The following is a 22,973-nucleotide window of genomic DNA, read 5'->3' on the forward strand; positions in this document are numbered from 1 at the left end:
TTCATTCATTCATTCATTCGATTTCTATACCGCCCTTCCAAAAATGGCTCAGGGTAGTTTACACAGAGAAATAATAGATAAATAAGATGGATCCCTGTCCCCAAAGGGCTCACCATCTATCAAGAAACATAAGATAGACACCAGCAAACAGTCATTGGAAGTACTGTGCTGGGGGTGGATAGGGCCAGTTCCTCTCCCCCTGCTAAATAAAGAGAATCGCCACGTTAATAGGTACCTCTTTGCCAAGTTAGCAGGTATTGTAGGGTTGCAACACATAGGGACTTTCCAGATGGCACCTTGAAATTGCTTCACGACATTTACACTTACTGTCCGTCCGTATGATCTGGGTTTTGATACCATCTTGCATATGGGAACAGCAGGGTGCCGTTCGCATAGCTGCAGCCTGTTTCAGATCTTATCATGATGTTTCAGGCTTAACATGTTGTGAAATATTGGCTAGTTTTCTGAGTTTTGAGAACTGTTTGCAGGCTTGCTGGGATTACTCAGAAGTAAATGATTTCGTTCAATGGGCTTCCTCCTAGGTAAGAGTGCATAGGATCGCAGCTGTAGAAGTGTGGCTTGCTTTTTCACCATTCTCGACCCCCGCCCCCCCGCCATTTATTATTAATTTTTGCACGATTCCAGTGCCCTTGCATACATTCACTGAAAGGGGAAAGGAAGTGAGGGGACGCTATCAATCATGCACCCCGTCCTCCTCTTCTCCCTCAGGGAAGTGCCTTGTGTAATCCAGGAGCAGAGGTTGCTTCCTCTCCTTTTCACTCTCCCCTCCCTTCTCTCTCTCCTCTCAAAGGAAAGGTGTAAAATCTGAAGAAGCTAACTCTTAACTGGCTTCAAAACGTTAGAGCTAGCTGTCGGATTTTACCCCACTTCCTCCCACGCATTCTGGAAAGCACCATGGTGCTGATGGCAGTAGCTTGCAATGCTTGAAAAACATGAGCTTCTTTTGTGTTAATTATTGCAGTTTCAGAAAAAGCTTTTATACTGTGAATAGTATCCCCTCAGTGACAGGAAGAACTGAGATTTCAACAGTAAAGATACTAGTGCTTGCCAACGAAAAAGGGGAAAAAATCATTTTATTTTATACAGCTTTGTCAAGTGCATATAGTACTTTAAACAAGTAAATAAAGCACATCCCTTCTAAAAATCCATCTCTAGCTATCTAGATAAAGTACATGAGACTAAGAACAATGGCTAAAAAGGAAATATATACACACACTTGTCCTTGTATATTATTTGCACCTGCTGTTTGGGAAAGTGTAGGGCATGATCCATCAAAAGTGAAGCATGTTTACATCTCATTCTTCTTTTGGATGGGATTATGTCTGTGCTTTTATTATTCTACTATAATAATAGTTTTTAAGGGCTTAATGGTGACTTGGATGTGTCCATATCTGGCTGTGTGTGTGTGTGTGTGTGTGTGTGTGTGTGTGTGTGTGAGAGAGAGAGAGAGAGAGAGAGAGAGAGAGAGAGAGAGAGAGAGAGAGAATGTTATCTTTGTTATGGACAAATCAATGCACAATAATTCTGAAGTATCTTGACTAGAGCTAGGATTATAGGATTCTAATCTTCCATCTCAACTATATCTATTAATTTGTTGTTTTAAAACTGACTGCGCAATACTTTCCCATAAAACAAGCACAATCCTTACCATGCTCTGTCCCTTTCTTTCATATTGGAACTTTTTTGAGAGCTGAACGTTTGCTTTGGTTCTCCCTCAGACAGCATGCTGTTTACTTCCTTTTGAGAAAATTCTTGTGTAGAGAGCTTCAAAGTTTAAAAAACCAAAATGAGGTAAAATAGCACACAACCCACTCATTTGAAAATGAAACAGAAATAAGGGAAATATTATTTATTCCATTTAAAAAACAAAAACTAATACTGAGAGCAGTTTGGACACAGCCCTAAATTTCATGAGATCTATTTCTATAATTGCAATAGCACAAAGTACCCAAATAATCACCTGTTACCTAAAAATAAGTGAAAACTATCATTGGGTTGCACTAACTTTGTGCCAGCAATTTCACTGGAGCAAATTGACATCAAATGGAGCAGTGTAAATCTAGGTCACATGGTTTTGCCATTCTAAGATAAAAGGTTTCTGGATAGAAGTAAAGCACTATTCCCAGATAGCATGGTATCTACTCATTTAAAATGCACAGCAGCACACCTCCCTCCAAAGCAGCTTCATTTGGAAAAGCTGCCATAAGGATCAGGAACAGCTTTCAGCCTGAAACTTGGTATACATTGCTTTAAGCTTTTACAAGGGAGTAGGCAATTTATCTTTCAGATAATCATCTTGTGTTAAGTTGGACACCTTGCTGTAACTTTTTGCTACATGACAGACCAGCCCTCAATGAATAATTTACAGTGGTGTGAGCATTCTTCATCAAGTGAAGTCTTTATCGGTTGCAGTGGGTTTTCAAGGTTTGTTATTAACTTCATGTCAAATCTTCATCCTATGATAACTTGGAAAATTTTTATTGCTAACATAAATGGAGTTAGGATTATTCCTTTGAAGAAGATGCTATTACCCTAGGTACAAATTCTGCATCTTGCTCAGGATGATGTGCATAAGAATGGCAAAGGAAGTGCAGCTGTTAATCTGTTTTAGGAGGCTTGGAGACTGCTGCTTGCATACTAAAGATCTAAGCCTCAAACTACACATGATGATAATCATGTGTAGTTTTTCCCTTGATCCTTGCCATATATATTTAATGGCAAGTATTCCCCTCCCATACACACACACGTGTGTGTGTGTGTGTGTGTGTGTGTGTGTGTGTGTGTGTAGAGAGAGAGAGAGAGAGCTGCCCATGCTACAGTTTCCAATGACAGATTACCATGTGAGGGAGAGGCATCTTAATCCCTTTCACTCTGCCATATTTCATCTCCAAATCACCCTGCCCTAAGCTACTTTTAGCCCTGTGGGGAGAACGTTATGGGTTATCTATGAACTAAGCTGTTCCCAAACTGTGTGTTGGAGGGAGCACTTGGTGTGAGTTCAAATGTACAGTTGTCCCTCGCCAGCTGTGAGAGTTCTGTTCCTGGAAACCTTCACGGCTGGCAAATTCGAGGTAGACGAGACATTGTGAGTAATGGGAAACAGGGGGTTAGGGGAATCGCGATTGGGAAAGTACCTTAAAATGAAGTAAAAATAGAACAAATCCCCCTGACCCCCAGAAATGCCCCCCGAGCCCCCGGAAATGGCCCCCCCCAACTGCCCCTTTTTTTAAGCTGCCAAATTGCGAATACTCAGATCACGGTTGGCGAGGGTGGTGACAGTTTCCCAGTCGTCAGTACTCAAATCCATGATTGGAAAACCCGTGATAGGCAAGGGATCCCTGTATTCTTATTATTTATTTGATTTATATTTATCACCCTTCCCAAAGTGGTCCATGGTGGTCCACATCAAAATAAAAAACACACAACAATTAAAATTTTAAAACATCCAAACTAGACTAAAATTAAAACTAGACATCAGTAAAAACCAGGCTGAAAAGATGGGTCTTTAAGGCTCTCTTGAAGACCTCCAAGGGAGATTATCCTCTCATATCCACGAGCATATTCCACAACCTAGGGGTGAAAACTGAGAAGGCCTGATCCCAGGTCGCCACCAGACAAACCGAAGATGGACCCCACCTGGTGATTTCAATGAGTGGTGGGGATCTTGTAGAGAAAGGTGCTCTCTCAGGTAACCCGGACCTAAGCCATTCAGAGCTTTAAACGATAATAACGAGCACTTTGTACTTTGTGCAAAAACATATTGACAGCCAATGCAACTGTTTAAGAACAGGTATAATGTGGTCTCTTTGGGGTACCCCAGAGATCAATCTAGCTGTTGGCTTTTGGACTAACTGAAGTTTCCAAACGATGTGCAAAGGCAGCCCTACACAGAGTGCATTGAGGTATTCCAACCTGGAGTATGGATGTGCACGGACGGCTCAAGCAGCCGAAGGTAGGGTGGGGAGTGGTTCCCTTAAAAAGCAGGTAAGCAGCTCCTTACTTGCTTGTCTCTTGGCCCGCTGGCCGCCGCTTTTCTGGCAACAGCGCCCGCTCTCCAAAAGATATGCTGGTAAAGAGCTGCTTACCTGCTTTTTAAGGGAACCGCTCCCCACCCTGCTGAACCAGTTCGATCACCGGCTCGTGCACATCCTAACCTGGAGGTTATGGAGCCAGTGTACCATGGTTTTCAGGCCATTCTCCAAAAGGTACAGGCAGAGTTGTTGAATCAATCACAGCTGGTAAAAACTAAAAAGCACTCCTGAGGCACCAAGGTAAGACCCAGGTCCAAGAACACTCCCAAGGCACCAAGGTGAGGCCCAGGTCCAAGAGCACTCCCAAGCTATGAACTTTGTTCTTTCTAAGGGTGTGTAACTTCATCCAGAACAGGAGGTTCTATCCCATCTTGCAGATTACAAGCCACAGCAATGAGCAGCTCCATCTTCCTTGAATTCAGCCTCAGTTTATTATCCCGCATCCAACCCATTATTGTCTGTAGGCAGGCATTTAAGGGGCTAATCCCATTTTGTGATATTGATAATGAAAAGAAATAGATTTGGTTGTCTTCAGCATTTTGATTAACAGCCAGCACCAAATCCCCTGATGACCACCCAGTGGTTTCATGTAGAACATTGGTAACCACCCTCTGCTCCCCCAAATACCTTTAAGGAGTTGCCTAGATTAGGGAGCTCAAATTTTAAAATATGATAAAAATGTATTTTAATTACATAACCAAAGTATTCACTTTACAGCTGTGTAGACTGTCAAGCAATGTGCTCAAAAATAAGTTTGTGTCATGGAAACTACAATCTTCTACACATTCAAAGCCCCATGGAAGCCAATAGACTTGCGGTCATGGGGTGCTCTCTGTCATGAGAGAAGAATCTCCCTTGTGGAAAATTAAAAGCAGAAAAACAAATACTGATGATCAACCATAAGCAGCAGCCCAAAACCAGTGCTGATATTTTCCTGCCTTCCATCCCTCTGTAACTAGCAGATAAGCATACCGTTAAAATCCATAAGCTTGCCCCTTTAAAAAAAAATCTAATTTTATCCTCCTTGTTTAACCTTTAGTCTGCTAGTTCTGTCTCCATAAATGTATCTAGAGTAATTAGATAATAAGAAATATGCAGAAACTTTACAGTTTCTTCTGATCTGTAGTCCTTTCTGTGCTCATCTGTCCAAAATTCTAGTTGACATTGATATGCTAGTAATGATCTAATCAAATATTTGTCTGCAATAAGAACAAATTCCTGTCCTGAACTGCAAAGCCTATGACTGTTTTATTATGTGTGCTCTTGCTTTTTTTCTTTGTAGTTAATATTTTATTGGAATTTTACAACAAAGTGCTCACTACTACACATACAAACTGAGCTATCAATTATATACAGCATCAATAATAGATAGATACCAAGAAGAAGCACTATCAAGATCCATGAGAAGTCATCTTTCCCATACTTCCCTGAAAGCACAGTCTGTATAGGGCGTGAAGATTCATGCGCTCCATTTCAGTGATTAAGATTTAATACTAAGCTTCAAAAAGATCATGCAATTGTCATCTTACTGTCTCCATGCTTGGATGCTTTTTGCAGCCTGATCCTCATGCCTTTGTGAGCATGACTTTGTGAGCATCACAAGCGTGTTTCTTGGTACTGATACAGCAAAGCCAGGAGTTCCATCTGCTGGGATGTAAAGTGGGATGTAGGCTGAATCAAAGCAGAAAGACTTCATATCTGACTGAGTGACACCAGTACATGAGAACAGTACAGTATGCTTGCTGTAATAAGTTCTTTCTTGATAAATGGTCATCTTGATAGACTAAAAGTCTATGGGGTATATTTTCCCTCTGAGAGCAAATAGAATACTAGTTCATGAAAAAGTGTCATTTGACCCTTTCCAAGTTAAATTTTTTTCTTCTCAGAGTTTTAAAAAGGATGTTTCAGAAATCCCCCCTTTCAATTTGCACATCCCTACCTGTCCTCCTGCTTTTAACATGCATATTCCATAAATATGCACATTGCATTCAGATTCAGCTCTCTGTGCGATTATTTGGAAACAATCTTCTCTAAGCTTAGTTTTCATTCATTGTCTCAATCCCACACAACATCCAAATCTCTTTGAACCCAATTGCGCTGGTATTACTCCTTATTTTCTCCTCTGTATTTTCAATGTAGCATTATTGTCAGTTTTTCTAATCAAATGTGTGGTGGTTCCCTATTTGAATTCACCCTTTTGCTAGCTATTCTGCTCTTACTGTTTAATAAATAGTCACTGTTTTGTTACTCCACTACTACATGAATAAAATATTCAAGGAAGTTTTCTCCAACTTCCTGCTCCCACCTCTGTTTGATAGCTACTCAAAGGATTGTTTGAAAATAGCATTTTAAAAAATTCTCTTTACTAGAGAAAGGAATGTTGCAGGCTGAAGTTGAGCTGAAAATTAATTCAGTTCCACTGACTAACTCTGGCTGCTTACAGAAGTTTTGTCATGAACTTTGAAACCCTGAATGTGTCCTTTGCTCTCTTGTTGCAGAATATCTATTACACAGGTAACCAGCAGATCCATGTGGGTATTCTAAGTCCCACCATTGATGATGATGACAACAGATGCCTGGTGGATGTGAATAGCAGGCCCCGCCTAATTGAATGCAGTTTTGCCAAAGCCAAAAGGATGAAGCTTTACTGGCAATTTACTCAGGTAATTCTCCCTCCCCCCCCCAAAAAAAACAAACCAAAAAACAAACACCAGTTTCATAGATTCAGAAGTGGTTATATTTTCATATATCCCTGAAATATGAATGATTTATCAACACAGCAAAATAAGGAATGGCTATGTTCCTTTCAAAAACCATCAGAAAAAAAAAAGTGTCCTAGTTACATAGGAAGCTGCCATATATTGAGTCAGACCATTGGTCTATCTAGCTCAGTATTGTCTTCACAGACTGGCAGCAGCTTCTCCAAGGTTGCAGGCAGGAGTCTTTCCTAGCCCTATCTTGGAGAAGCCAGGGAGGGAACTTGAAACCTTCTGCTCTTCTCAGAGCGGTGTCCATCCCCTAAGGGGAATTTCTTACAGTGCTCACACTTACAGTTCTTGCAGACATGAGATGAGGTGGCAATAAGCCTGTGTCTAGACTGTATCCAGTTCTGGCTCATCACAGTTTGCCACTAGATCAGCAGCAACACGTTGCCCTGTCCTGGTCATTGGCCCCGCCCCCAGGTAAGCACTGATGCTGCCCCAGCCCTGCCACTCATGGCCAGGCACGGCCCTCTTCCACCTCGCCACCAGCCTCAAGCATTGAGGCATGGCCCATGGGAGGCAGTGTGGAGCTCGCTTTTGGCAGCAGTGGCTGCCTGGCTGGGCTTTCTGTTACTGCTGCACTACAAAGCAGCCCTCTCCCTCTTTTGCTGTTTCCCCTTCCCTCCAGCACCATGTGAGAGAGGCACTGGTGCTGGTTTCTCCTCTCCACTTCTACAGTGCTAAACTGGTGACGAGGCTAGTGCTCTCTCTCGCTCATCTCCTTTTCCCTCTCGTGTGGTGCTGGAGGGGAGTGCTGCTACTGACTTAGTAGTACAGCAACAATTAGAAACGCAATGGAGAGAGCATGCTGAAGGCACACTCCAAGCTGTCTTCCATGGGACACACCCCATCCACTGAAGCTGGTGGCAAGGAGGAAGAGAGCACTGTCGGGTATGGGAAGCATTTTGCCACCCCCCAAAAAGGCTTCTGAAGATGTGCCTGAGGCCTCATTTTGCCTCATAGGAGAGCTGCCCTTGACTATACCATTTCAGACAGCAGGTGAAGACAGCACCTGATGCTTCCTCCACCCCTCAGAAGATTTCCAAGTATTGAAAAATAGCATGTTGGGGGGAAAGTTTAAGCTGAAACCCTTCTCTCTGCCCTTCTTTATTTGTGTGTGGCGTATGAGAGGGCATTCTTTCTTATGAGCCCCATATTCAATCTGTAGCGGTTCAAATTTGCCATTTTGTATGTCACACTTATTTCATAGAAACACTGTGGCATATTTATATGGCATTATCATGGAAGTTTGCTACTGAGGAGGTTTCCATCCACTAGAAATATCAGGGATGCCTCAGAGAAGTGACTAGAAGGGGTAATCAGTTTAGTACGGCTATCCATTTCTCCAGAAATGTGGGAGATAACATGACAGAGATCCCACCTATGGCTATTGCACAGTAAATGTAAATGTGCAGAAGACCCACAGATTACTTTTAGATAAATTAATAGTCAAACAATAGAAAATCATGTGCAAATATCAGTTCAAATGAAACATTTATATGATTTGAAGAGAAACCAGAGTATAGTTCAAATGATAGATAGATAAACTTTATTACGATCGTAGATCAGACAGAAGTTCAAATGATATCTAGCCTTCATGTGCACTCATTTCCCTCCCTAAGCTACTCATTTAGAATGTAGTATTTCCCGACCACTCCATTCCAAAACTGAACATGGTAATTTAAATAATAATTTGAGGATTTGGCCTGAGATCTGTTCAAATTAAAAATGGTTGGGGAAGTAACAGCAACATCTCCCTTTGAACAGCTTTCATTCATAAACCCAATTGCATTTTGGATGTGGAGAAGTTTATAGCACATTGGCAGCTGGCGGAAGTGCGCCATCTGATTATTATTTTTAAGGAATCCGATTTGTGCTATTACCAAAAGCCTTCTAAACCCTGGCTACCATGCTTACAATTTGGTGTTTCTGTGAAGTGATGCCTCAGGTTAAAAGAGATGCCTGAAAGCAGTCCCAACACCCACAGCAAGAGTGCTGAAGAAGAAAAGACGAAGCTCCTTCCTTTGTCTCCTGATGACAAATTAAGAAGCAAGGGGATAATTAAAGGCATGCTGTTCAGAAAGGATTGTTTTGTTAATACCCAGTGTGATTAAAGTCTTGTTGTTTCAGAACACATAATGTGATGCAAAGTAGGTTTTGCATGCTGTAAGCTACAAGAAAACTAATGAGAGTAATCAAGAATTCAGAGAGAAAAGTGTACATTGAGTTGGGGCTGCTTACATTTAATCTAGTAAAAGATATATACTTCTCTGAGAAAACCAAAAGCTGTTTTTAAGAATCTCAAATTGCTAATAATCTACACCTTTTATGAATTTTGAAAGTGTTTTCTGACTTGCTTGTTTTTACTCAGTAAAAACATTTACTCAAAACAAAGTTCTATCTAATGGACATCCTATTCACTTGAAAGTAGTCCCAATAAGATAAGAAAAATTACTGTGGAGTAAACTGAGAGCCTGTTGGCTGTATAAAAAGAATATCCTACCCGTAAGGCTTAAGTGGCACAGTGGGGAAATGCTTGACTAACAAGCAGAAGGTTGCCAGTTCGAATCCCCACTGCTACTGTATCCGGCAGCAGCAATATAGGAAGATGCTGAAAGGCATCAGGTTCCCTGAGTGGGATATTGTCCTAAGATGTGGTTTCAGGGTGCCCTGATCAGAGGTCCAGCATCATGTCTGAAAAGAGCTACTGAATAGGGCTAATTTCATTTATTAATCAAAGAAACTGATCATATCACCTGTTCTATTGGGTTCAAATCCCCGCTGGTACTATATTGGGCAGCAGGAAGATGCTGAAAGTAATCATCTCATACTTCATGGGAAGAGGCAATGGTAAACCTCTTGTATTCTACCAAAGAAAACCACAGGGCTCTGTGGGCACCAGGAGTAGAAATCGACTGGACAGCACATTTTACCTTTAAGGCAGGACTGTACAACTTAAGCCCTCCAGCTGTTTTTGGACTACAACTTGCATAACCTCTAGCCATCATGGCCAATAGTCGGGGATTATGGGAGTTATAGTCCCACATCTGTAGGAGGTCTGAAGTTGTGCAGTCCTAACATAGGAGGCTGCCTTATACAGAGTCAGACCATTGGTCCTTCTAGCTCAATATTGTCTTCACAGACTGGCAGTGGCTTCCCCAAGGTTGCAGGCAGGAGTCTCTCTCGGCCCTATCTTGGAGATGCCAGGGAGGGAACAAGGAACCTTCTGCATGCAAGCATGCAGGTGCTCTTCCCAGAACAGCTCCATCCCCTAAAGGGAATACCTTAACAGTGCTCACACGTGTTGTCCATTCAAATGCAAACCTGGCCAGACCCTGCTTAGCAAAGTGGACAATTCATGTTTGCTATCACAAGACCAGCTCTCCTAAGAGAATCTTACTGCCATTAGTGCAATAACTAAGAGACCATGCTATAAAGTACCTAGTTTTAATACTTCCTCTGCCATACCAAATGGCCTTAGTCTAACTCTCAGCCTCAGAGTCCCATTCGCAGTATGGAGATAACAACGCTGACCTGCCTTACAAGGCCTTTGTAAGGATTGAAAACAAGGTAATGCATGTGAAGTGCTCTGAACACCTAAAAGCTCTATACAGATGTGAAGTGTTTTCATGACTAAAACAGTAAATACTTTAAGTGATTATAAATTTTGCAGGTTGGTTTGTGATTTTAGAGTGCAGCTGAAACAACTGACTTTTAAATATCTTATTTGTACTTTGGAATATGTTGGACACTATGGGAATTTCCTTCTGAAACTAATAGCAGATGGGGTAGGGATTTTAAATCAGAAATCTGGCTCAAGTGGAAGGGGTTAAACACTCACTTCTCCCTCACCTGTAGCTACAATTTTATTTGTTTATTTATTTTAAAAAGTAGCACAAATGATGTGTTTAGCATTTCATATGGTTTGATTCTGAAGCAAATGTTTTCTCCGTAGAGCTCATGACAAATTTAATAGCATAATTCTATTGAACACTTTACTTTTCCCAGCATCCTTGATGGACCTTTTAGTGCTAGGTGCCCAGGGACACTTATTAGAAGGTATATGGATCTTCAGTCCAAGGCACCATTACCAGTGCCTGTACTTAGGATTTCTATCACAGGACTTCTTCCCATTCATCTCGCCATGGTGCTAGTGCTGCTTGGTAGTTAATAAAGGACCCTTTGAGTATAATTATTTCCTGTTGGGATACACCACAGTGAGAGGTCTAAATGTTAACTAAACTCAGCAGAAACACAAAGCAAAATTAATACTGCAGTAACATGTTGCAGTAGTTAAGGAACCAGGCAAATGGCATGCCCGTCCTACATAATTTAACAAATTTTGCCATCTTTCTCCGTGGCTCATAATTGTTCCCTAGGAATGGCCTGTCAGGCTGAAATACTGTGTCTCTCTCCTTAGTTTAACAGTACAATAAAAACACAAGGATGCTGAAAAGAAAGTGGAGGGGTGAGGTTTATGTTCAGTATTTTTCAACTGCTGTTATAGTATTCTTGGCTTGACTTTTTTGTTTCTTCTTTGTCTGGTTTGCTCAGGATTGAGATGGAGAGGGATTGTGAAAATTAGGGCCACACACATTTTGCAGTGGCATGTTTGCTTCCTATGTGTAAAATGGGGCTATATAAAATGTGCTTAAACACTTCACCCGCAGCACCAGAGCTTCCCCCCAGGTCAAAATGCCCACACAGGAGCCTAATCTGGCTGTAGCTCAGTGGTGGAGCATCTGTCTTGCATGCAGGAGATCCCAAATTTAATTTTGGCATCTCCAGGTAGGGCTGGGATAGACTCCGGCCTGAAACCTTGGAGAAGCCACTGCCAGTCAGTGTAGACAACACTAGATGGACCAGTGGTCTGACTCTGACAGTTTCCTATGACAATGTGAGTGCAAAGGGTTTGATCCCCATCTCCTCACTGTAATCCAGCAGATACAGTATACACTAGAAACCATATGTACTAGAAACCATTACCCAGAAGCACACAACTGTATAGCATGTGCTGAAAATAATGTGTAGTTTGACTTGCTGAAGCAACTAAGGCTCATGTATCCTCCCATTATCAGCTGAATATCATACAGCTCATGAATATTTCACATTAACATGAGCTCCCAGTTAGAAATCAATGGAGGTTAAACTAATAGAGGGAGACTGGGATTCTGTCCACTATCCCCACTCCTAACTTCCATGTGTTCATCAGCTCTGTCTGCACAGACTCATCCATACAATCGGGGACCCTACTTTTGTGTGGCACAGTTATTAGAGAGGTAGAGGCAGTGTGTTGTACTGAATCGAGTGTCAGACTAGACCTGGGCTCAAAACTCAAACATGAGGATCATTGGGCAAGTCACTGTCTTAGTCTAACCTATCTCACAGGAGTTGGAGTGAGGATAATGTTGTGGGGAAGAACCTTGTATGTCATCTTAAACTTCATGGAGGAACGGTGGGATTAAAATACAATAAATCCTTTAAAATTAATTTTGCAGAGTTCCAGACCATACAGAGATAGCTTATATATACACATATAAACCTTGTGACATACAACCCCCTCGATGTGCTCAGCCTACACAATTTCTGAGCTTGTGGAAAGGCTGATTCAATTCATAGGAAGTTGGGATTTGCTGGTTGGATTGCTTGGGGATTACTACCTGTGTTTAAAGGCCAGAAGTTGGTAATCTTACCTTGCTTTGCTGATAGTATCACTATGACAGTGCTGTGATCATTGCCTCTTATACACTGGAATCCTTATTTGAGTTATTTGAATCATCATCTTTCATTAAACACACATTCACTCAGGCTTCCTTCTAAAACTTGGGGGAGATGTAGGAGAATCAATATGGGGCAACATTTAGCTGCTCTCTGGTACTTTTTCTTTGCAATTCTCTCCATATTTTGAGCACTTCTAAAATCTAAAGTAACTCAGCTGAGCACTTTGATAAGAAGCACCCTGCTTTAATGGAGCATTCCTTTTGACAGACATAGATCTCTTTCTCAGATATTTAGCATTGATGCTTTGGGGTGTGTGTGTCAGTACAGAATTCTTTCCCACGCTGAGCATTTCAAGCTTTAAAGAAAATGACTAAGTTTGCTATCTTGGGAACCAAGTATTCACAAACAACTGTTGATTGTTGCAACCATCATCTCCTAATGCTTCAAGAGGAAATATAGCTTCTGCTGCGAACTGGAGGGAAGGAGGGGGTACAAGCTCAGATTTTGTAAGGTTTGACTCAGGCTTCCATGGATTTCAGGCAGAAGTTTCATTTGTGGGGAGTCTGGTATCCCCTCCCTGAGGATGGAGGAAAATAGTTTCCTCCCCTCCCTGTTGTTGAAGTCCCCAAAATATTTTGCATTTAGCATAGGCTGGAGGAAAACTGAAGCACTTATTGAAAATTGGGAGAGAACCAAATATGTGGGAAAGATCTTCGTGTAAGCTGGACATTAGCAAGGGAAGAGAATGATGCAGTGGATGGGAACTATTCCATTTTGGTCCAACTAGTCCAACTTTGGTCCAACCATTTTGATCCAACTAGTCCTCAGAACTAGTCCATTTTGATATTATTCAGAGACCCATTTTGGATCCATTGTCAGGTTCTGATGTTTGGCACTCATCTGGAAATGAGTCTTAAGATGCATTCACGCTGTGTATGGTTATAAATACACATACAGCCTCCTGGGATAAATTTGACAATTAGATGTTTGGTACAGCATTCAACACCACAAGAATGTTTTACTCCCTTCACATATGCAGCCAGCAGTGTCTGTCAAAAAGTTGCAGTTATATCCAGAATGAGGCAGGATCCAGATTAGCAATCCAAGTCTGTCCTTTCTGTTAACATTTTTACAGGTTTTACCATCTGCAGTTTGGCTCTTTGCCATTTCTCTCCAAGGAGCTATCCTGCCATATGGCTTAGTTCCTCTATGCTGCAGATTCAAAAAAGAAGCCCAGATTAACCCCATGATATCTGTATATTACAATCAATGTAACTATCTGTAGACATGTACCTACGGCATAACGTAGTGGTGGGGTCATGGTGGACATCTCGTTGAAAGTGTCAACTCAATGTGCGGCAGCTGTGAAAAAGGCCAATTCCATGCTAGGGATCATTAGGAAGGGGATTGAAAATAAAACGGCCTATATTATAATGCCCTTATACAAAACTATGGTGCGACCACACCTGGAGTACTGCGTACAATTCTGGTCACCACATCTTAAAAAGGACATTGTAGAACTGGAAAAGGTACAGAAGAGGGCAACCAAGATGATCAGGGGCCTAGAGCACCTTTCTCATGAGGCAAGACTACAACACCTGGGGCTTTTTAGTTTAGAAAAAAGACGACTGTGGGGAGACATGATAGAGGTCTATAAAATCATGCATGGTGTGGAGAAAGTGGAGAGAGAGAGATTCTTTTCCCTCTCACACAACACTAGAAGCAGGGGTCACTCCATGAAATTGATTGCCTGGAGGTCTAGGACCAACAAACGGAAGTACTTTTTCACACAACGCATGATCCACTTGTGGAACTCTCTGCCACAGGATGTGGTGACAGCCAACAGCCTGGATGGCTTTAAAAGCGATTTGGATGACTTCATGGAGGAGAGATCTATCAATGACTACCAGTTGGAGGGCTGTGGACCACCTCCAGCCTCAAAGGCAGGATGCCTTTGAGTACCAGTTGCAGGGGAGTACTGGCAGGAGAGAGGGCACACCCTCAACTCCTGCCTGTGGCTTCCAGTGGCATCTGGTGGGCCACTGTGCAAAACAGGATGCTGGACTAGATGGGCCTTGGGCCTGATCCGGCACGGCTGTTCTTATGTTGCCCTATAGTATGTCATTAGGATCCTTTTAAATAATTGATACAAAATAAATGTAGGATGATATTAACCTCTCTCTCTCTCTCTCTCTCTCTCTCTCTCTCTCTCTCTCTCTCTTATATATATATATATATATATATATATATATATATATATATATATATATATATATATACACACACACATACATATACACACACACACACACACACACACACACACACATATCTCATTCATATATGTATAATGACTGGGCTTTTAAAGCCCAATCATTAATTCCACTGAGAAAGCAGCATTCTTAAAGAAAAGGTACTGCTGGCAACACTCAAGCAATCCAGAAAGAGTTCAATGTTGTCAAAGAAAGAGTGGTATAGGAACGGCGATGATATAACTGCATCATGTTACATTGTGATTGCATAGAGAATAAGGTGGGCAGGGTGGATTGCGGCCATCAATGACACTTTTGCTGTGGCTAGTTGTGTCCCCCCCGCCCACGCATTACAGACATATAATGAACTAGTGGGAACCTTCTTAGCCCAAGAATTAATAGCCTCATTGAAAGTGGTGGTATTGATGGAGGTCAAAGAATGTTAACTACTGTCCTACTTAAAAAACTGTAGTTAATTAATCTAGTTCCGCATACTGTACAAATAACTCCAACAATACATTCAGATCACCAACCTTTAATGCTGGAGGGCTAAAGAATAAGATGCTCTTCAACCCTCTTAGCACATTTCTAATTAAATACCTATAACAGCATTTCCCAGAATATATTCTAAAGATAAGATGTGTGCTAAGTGGCGCTGCGGGGAAATGTTTGACTAACAAGCAGAAGGTTGCCGGTTCAAATCCCCACTGCTACTACCGTATATCGGGCAGCAGCGAAGATGCTGAAAGGCATCATCTCATACCACGCAGGAGGAGAGAATGGTAAATCCCTCCTGTATTCTGCTCTATGGGTGCCAGGAGTCGAAATCGACTTGACGGCACACTTTACCTTTAAGAAACGTTTAAACCTCTGAACATTCAGAATTCTTACTAGCCACTTCCTTACTTTTTTTGATATGAAATAGGAACATCCTCATATTTTAAGATGCAAGAATGTGCAATGCTTCTGCTTTATGAACAAACATAGTAGCTGTCACAAAATTCATCTTGTTTACTAAAAGCTGCTCTTGAAGAATCATTTTAAATCATTAAAGCATTGTATTTGGAGGAGATTTTCACTTAACGTGTTTGACTGTTTTGCAAATTACATGAGGAACACAAATGTCTTTTGTTGATGCTATGATAACAAGCTTCTACTGGGTGCATTCAAAGCTCTCCTACTTTACAGAAACTGTGTTTCAGTTTTGCCAGTTGTTGAAACTCATAAATAATTTGGCATTATTTTAACTCTTCTTTTAACTCTGCCTTTTGTTCCCCTAACCACTACAGCATTATTTGCCTCATTTTCCTTTTGCCATCACTATCCTTGGCCTCCTTTGCCTTCACTGACACTTCATCTAATTGACTGTGGTGGCCCACATCGATTTGTAAATGGTTTCCTGAATATCCATAACAAAATCACCTAGGTTGTCACAGCTAATCAGAATGAAGAGTGGCAAAGGCAACCCAGAACCAGCAGTCAGAAAACAAAAGGGCCACTGAACAGTATGGAAAATAATATGAATGTTGTCCAGAGTAGAATGGCTGATATCCTGACTAAAATTACTTGATGGAGGTCCTATTGAAATTAAGTAATTCTTTAAGTAGTATTCCTGAATGACATAGTCTGGATGTCAGCCAATATTTTTAACTGGTCTGACTTTATCAAAAAAACTTTTTTAAGTATCCCTCTTTTATCAAGCAAAAGCCTTTCATGCAGCGAACATAATTTAATATACAATAATATGCATTAAAAATACTACATAAAGCCAGTATCAGCAGAAAAGTTAAATCACAGCATCTAGAGGACAAATAAAAAGGTCTTCACCTATCACCAGAAAGCCAAAAGGACCAGCTATTTCAGCACAACCCTGAAATTGAGATGGCACTAAAATACACAATTACAAAATTTCAGTGCCAGTTTTAGGATTATCAGGTCCTGCAGATCCCTTTCAGAGCAGCTGACCTAGCCTTACTGGTCTACAGGAGTCCAAAATTGGATCAAAGAGAAAGGACTTATTTTACTCAGCCCGACTGATTATGTCAGAACTCTGTGCCAAGCCGACTAACATCCTGAACTGGCCCAGAACAGTGAGCTTCAGTTCTCCTTACCACCCTCTACAGATGACTTTGCTGTTTAGGCCATGGCTTGCTTTGAGGCTGTGGGCTTTATTGGGCATGTCTCAATACTCAGTATGTAAAAATAGTTCCTTAGAGCTCTTCTCATGATCAGTGAGAAGAGCTCATGGGTGGGTTGCGGGGAGGAGGGGTTCAGCCTACCTTCCCCGCAGATGATCTCGGAGAAGTCCCTGGATGGGCAGATCGCCTGCCCAGAGGAGTGGCAGCTCGCCTGCGGCTTGCCCAGCAGCTCTGGGGGTCAGGGTGCCAGGACACGCTGTCGCACATCACTCCATCCCCCAGAGTCCCAATGATGCACCGCGTGCGCTGCATTACTGGTATCCTCCTCTCCCCCTCAAGTGTGCCAGCCGAGGCTGCAAGCAGCTGCAGCTGACACATGATTTTAAAAATGAGGTTATGGGAGCAATTGCTCCCTTAACCTTGTTTAACTAGGTGGCTAGTTAGGCAGGTTTGCCACCGTGTAGCCACTGGGATTGGGCACGATCCCTGTGGTTCACACGAGTGTGCCAAGCCGGGCTGGGCTCTCGTAGGCCGTTTTTGCACACCCGTGTAAATAGCCTTATGTCAAAAGCCAGGCCCCAGCAGTGGAGCAGGTTACAGCCTTTATGGAACTCATCATATAATTTGTACAGCCCCTTTACTCTTGGAGGGGAGGGAGAGTTAATCTCGCCAACCAGATGAGCCTTTTCAGTGACGTAGGAGCATGTCTTGGCATATTGGAACTGCATTACCTAAGATGTCAAGAGCACTCTGGCACTGATACACACCATAAGGAGAAGGCATAACCTCCCTAAATACTTGCCTAGGGGCAATGATGGGCTGGATGAGGGATAACAAACTGAGACTTAATACAAATAAGAGAGAGGTACTTTTTGTGTGGGGTCAAAACTCAGGAAACAATTTTGACCTGCTGATTCTGGCTGGGGTCACACTTTCCCAGAAGGAATAGGCACACCATCTGGAAGTAGTTCTGGATCCAAACCTCTCCCTGGTATCTCAGGTTGAGGCAGTGGCCAGAGGTACTTTCTTTCAGATTAAGCTGATATGCCAGCTGTGTCCATTTGAGATATAAATGACTTCAGAAAAGTGGTACATATGCTAGTAACCTCCAGACTTGACTACGGTACTGCAATGCGCTCTGTGTGGGGCTGCCTATGCATGTAGTCCAGAAACTGCAGTTGGTACAGAATGTAGCAGAGAATGGTCTCTAGGTCATCTCAAAGAGAAAATATTACTCCTTTATTAAAAGAACTATACTGGCTACCAATAAGTTTCCAGGGAAAATATAAGGTGCTGGTTATAACTTATAAAGCTCTAAACAGCTTAGGCCCAGGGTATTTAAGAGAATGTCTTCTTTACTATGAGCCCCATGGCCTATTAAGATCATCTGGAGAGATTCTTCAGCAGCTGCCACCAGCTCATCCGGTCACTACACAGGGACGGGCCTTCTCTGTTGCTGCCCCGAGACTCTGGAACACCCTCCCTGCTGAAATAAGAGCCTCCCCATCTCTGACAACTTTTAAAGAGTCTCCAAAGACAAATGTATTCACCGAAGCTTTTAACTAGACTTGTGGTTTTTAATTGTCTTAAGGCTTTAATCCCTGATGTAATTTGTTTTATGTTGATGTAAACTGCCCAGGCAGAGACAGACATCTGGGGCTGTGTAAAATATAATAAATAAAACATGGATGTTTCAAAAGCTATTCATTATTAATTTTAAAGATAATTCAGAAAGATATAAAATAATTAATCAAGCAGATTTAAGAATGGAGGACTATTACCAGATAGTTCCCTTCCCTGCCTAAAGAAAAGTGCTGTATCATTAAAATACAAACACCAATACTTAAAATAAATTGCAATAAATGCATTATATAGTTTTAGTCACACAAAAACCAATTTAGTTATGCCACCATATTGTAGAATATTTTATCTCACTTTCACAAACCTGAATCTATTGTCAATATGACTTTTGGGTTATTTCACACATTATTCTCTGCAGAAAAAATTTACACTGGCTGTATTTCATTGACTCACACATGCATTTAGTGATGAAAATTTTCAGTTCTAAACTCGACTTGTTTTCTTGACTTTGAGAAGAGTGTTGAATGGTCCAGAATTTATAACAGAGCCTTCAGTGTAGAGGCATAAATAAAAGCTGCATTGCAAAATTTAAGATGTAACATTAAAATCACACCTTCTGTGAACTTTGAAAAGATTCTTGGGTTCATGTAATCTGTTAGTAGGTGTTCCATCCATAATGCATTGACTTAACCACATAACTGCATCATTTCACTGTGCATGATAGCAAGCTGTTCCTTCCTTGAACCTTGTCTACAGTATGAAATTTAATTGCCATATAAGCAGCTTAACATCCACACAACTATGCATTTTAATCGTTAACATAAAATTATTCAACCCTTTTAAAATCCAAGTGACCCAGTGAAATAATTATTGATAATTTCATAATGATTTAAATTAGAATGCTACAGTTATTCCAAATGTACTGTCTTCTAATTATATAAAGTGTATTTGGTCCAATACATCTTAGGATATGGCAAAGGAAGAACACACACACACACACACACACACACACACACACACACACACACACAAAATTCACTGTGCTTTCATACTTATGACTACTTCCACCATGGTCTCCTGCCTTTCATTTTCAGATGAATTTATCTTACTTCTAAGAGTCTTTTTCTTTGTATTTCTCTAATGTTGTGCTAGACCTTCACCTAGCCTCTTGCATTAGCTAAAAGGAGTACTAGACTGTACATGAGGACCATGTGTGCACAACCCATCAAAATTTGTGATGTCGCATCAGTACCACAAATCAGTCTAGTAGCACATATATTATATATCTTCATATAATATTTTTAATATGAAAATATAGGTGTTATAGGTTTAAATAATTAACATAGTTTGATATTATCCCCCAAGTAGTTTTAATATGAAGTAAAAGGTTCTGTGTACACACAAACACACACACCCCTGCATGCTGCACACTAAAACCTGGATCTGTGCATCAGGGGCATAGCAAAGTTGGAATGGGCCCTGGAGCATTCCCTTCCCTGCCTTCTTATTCGGAGAGACAGGAAGGAGCAAAGCAAAGAGTAAGGTACTGCTCAGCTGTCAATAGCAATAGCAATAGCACTTACATTTATATACCGCTCTATAGCCAGAGCTCTCTAAGCGGTTTACAATGATTTTAGCATATTGCCCCCAACATTCTGGGTACTCATTTTACCGACCTCGGAAGGATAGAAGGCTGAGTCAACCTTGAGCCTCTGGTCAGGATCGAACTTGTAACCTTCTGGTTACAGGGCGGCAGTTTTACCACTGCGCCACCAGGGGCAGGCCACCTCTTCCAATCCTCGGGGGAATTTACTCCTGGTTCAGTTATAGCTATGCATCCATCCCTATTATTGGTGCTGTCACCTGTTGCAGTGGCAATACATGATGGTGAATATGTGTGCAATCCTAATAATGGATGTGATAATCCAGCCACAGGTCATTCCTCTGTGCCTAGTTCCTGATCCAGAAGGGGACTCTTCTCTCTGGGATTGCCTTGAGTGAATATTTTTTGAAAGTATGTTTCAGACTCCTTATTGGATTTGTCATGGTACACTAAGAGACAAATAATTTTTCTACAAAGGATTATCATTGGACAAGGAATACCATCCCTGTTGCCAGGGCCCCTTTGAGACAGCTGACTTATATTGAGTGTGTATTTCTGAGGCTGGGAACTAGGAAGAGATGGCAGATTCTGTTGGTGTTCTGTCCACCCCACTGCCCAACTGACTCCCTAACTTTACTGACGGAACTGGTCTCGGAGCTGGTGTTGGAGTCACTGAGACTCTTAGTGACTATCCATTGTGAGCAGGCGCGTAACAATGATAGGGCAAGGGAAGACAGTTGTCTGGGGGCCCCACTGCCTGGAGGGGCACCCCAGGGGCACCCCATGTGACTCCCCATTGCCCCCTGACCAGCCCCATAGCTTCTCAGCCACTTGCCCTCTTCGCCGTCTCTCCTGCTTGTTCTGCTGGCCGCAATCGAAGCAGCAGGCAAGCTGCAAAGAGCTCCTTTTCTCCCGCCTCTCAGCTGATCGGCGGGTGGGCGGGGCTTCCACGGAGGCCTCCGTGTAGGCCGCAGTGAAGCCTGAACTCGAGTAGGGCGCAAGCCAGCCAGGAAGGAGGAGGCAGCCAGAGTGTTCTCTGCAGCAGAAGACCCCTTGCTGCCCTGCTTAACCCAGACCAGCATTTGCCAGGTAGAGTGTGAACTCCTTTTTGTGGTTACCTTTCCCGCCCCCCCCCCATATATAGGGATCTGCTTGCCATAGGGCTTGGATATGGGGGGGGGGAGGGACCGAGAAGTCTCTGAATATTTATTTTGAAACAGCTTGGAAAATTTGCTGACTTAAAAAAAACTATCTAAAAAGTCCTATAAGTGGCTTGTTTCATGGCAGAAAATTGCAAAAACTTCTGGAACAGTATTTTATTAATTTTATTTATTCATTCATTCATTTATAAATGCACTTATGTTCAAGTTGTTTTGCAACCCAGAAGGTCTGAGTGAGAACTGTGAAGCATGTGTGGTGCTTTTATTTTATTTTTCTTGTGTGTGAACTGCTCCCCAATAACTTGCAGGGACTTCAGGGTAAATCTGGCCAACAGGTGAATGCAGCACCTCCATTCCAGAGGAGATGTGTCTTAAAGGGCTTTAAAAGCCTCCTGTGAAAAACCTCCTGCAATCAAACTTGACTGAATTTGTTCAGAATTCTGGGAAAACAAACATAGGCTCACCCTGCATGGTTGAAAGTCTCCTTTGCTAATCTGCAGCGAGGGGCCCATTTTAATAATTCACCTTTCTAGTGTGTTCTAGGCATTAAAAGTAATACAAATGTATAGTACTCAATGTATATCGCTATATATTGTGATGTGTGTGTGTGTGTATTCAGTGAAATGTATTTGCAGGCAGCATACTTATTTTGGAATATCAGACTTAAATCCTTGGGGGCCTGGGGTGTGCGGAGGCCCTGGACTTGGGGGGGGGGGGGGCCATTTTAAAATCTTGTCTCTGGGCCCACTCCAACCTTGCTACGCCCCTGATTGTGAGGCTGACTTGTCTGGTGCAGCTCAGGAGCTCATAGTGGTCATAACAACAATGGGCCTATCCCAACTAGTTTCAGGACCAGCCCATGTTGCTGGCCACACACTCAATTTGGTCTTTTGTTCAGATCACCAGGGTGTTCCGTTGGTGGGGAATCCTGTGGTTTCCCCATTTTCATGGAAGGACCACTAACTAGTTAAGGTTGGTTTCACGGCCACAACCCAGCCCTGCAGGGGTGGAGGACCTATTAAGATGGTCTGCCTGAGATGGCTGCTGGACCCAGTAGGATTCCAAAAAGCCTTGAAGGGTTTTAATGTTGGTGCTGCCAGTGATTCTGTTGATGCCCTGGTGGGAACCTGAAACAGGGAACTCACGGGAGCACTAGACAGTATCGCTCCTACGCATCCCTTCTGACCTTCTTTAAAAGTGGCCCCTTGGTATACAAAGGAGTTGCGAGGGCTGAAGCAGCAAGGTAGGCAACTGGAGTGCAAGTTGAGGAGAACTCAGCTCAAACTTGACAGGACATAGCATAGAGCCCATTTGAAGGTTTATGCAGAGGCGGTGCATGCAGCAAAAGAATAATTCTGGTCTGCACGCATTGCTTCTGCAGGTTCACATTCAGCAGAGTTGTCCTGGGTTGTGAGGAGTTTCATTCAGGCTCCTTCCATTTCAAACCAGTCCCCGAAGACTATGTTCTGCTATGATGCTTTTAATGGGTTCTTTGCGGACAAAATCTCTTGTATTCGGGCTGACTTGGTCTCCACTGTTTTTGCAGAGTCTATGAAGGTGGTGTCCAGCAATCCCTCTTGCAGTATTAGATTGGATCTGTTTTAATATGTGATGCCTGAGGATGTGGACAAGCTGCTTGGGACGGTATGGCCTACCACTTGTTCTCTGGATCCTTGCCCAACTCAGCTGCTTCTATCTAGCAGG

At 42.2% G+C, this 22,973-nt stretch overlaps 1 protein-coding gene across 3 annotated transcripts in view; it reads left to right on the forward strand.

The window, feature by feature from the left end:
- Nucleotides 1-22,973, forward strand: part of GALNT18 (polypeptide N-acetylgalactosaminyltransferase 18) — a 437,718-nt gene that overhangs the window by 402,866 nt on the left and 11,879 nt on the right. For all 3 annotated transcript variants that reach the window (XM_053263294.1, XM_053263281.1, XM_053263289.1), the window contains one exon: nt 6,551-6,715. In XM_053263294.1, the coding sequence (XP_053119269.1) occupies nt 6,551-6,715 (165 nt within the window). The remainder of the gene's footprint in view (nt 1-6,550; nt 6,716-22,973) is intronic.

This window comes from Hemicordylus capensis, chromosome 1 (assembly GCF_027244095.1).
Source record: "Hemicordylus capensis ecotype Gifberg chromosome 1, rHemCap1.1.pri, whole genome shotgun sequence".
NCBI lineage: Eukaryota > Metazoa > Chordata > Lepidosauria > Squamata > Cordylidae > Hemicordylus > Hemicordylus capensis.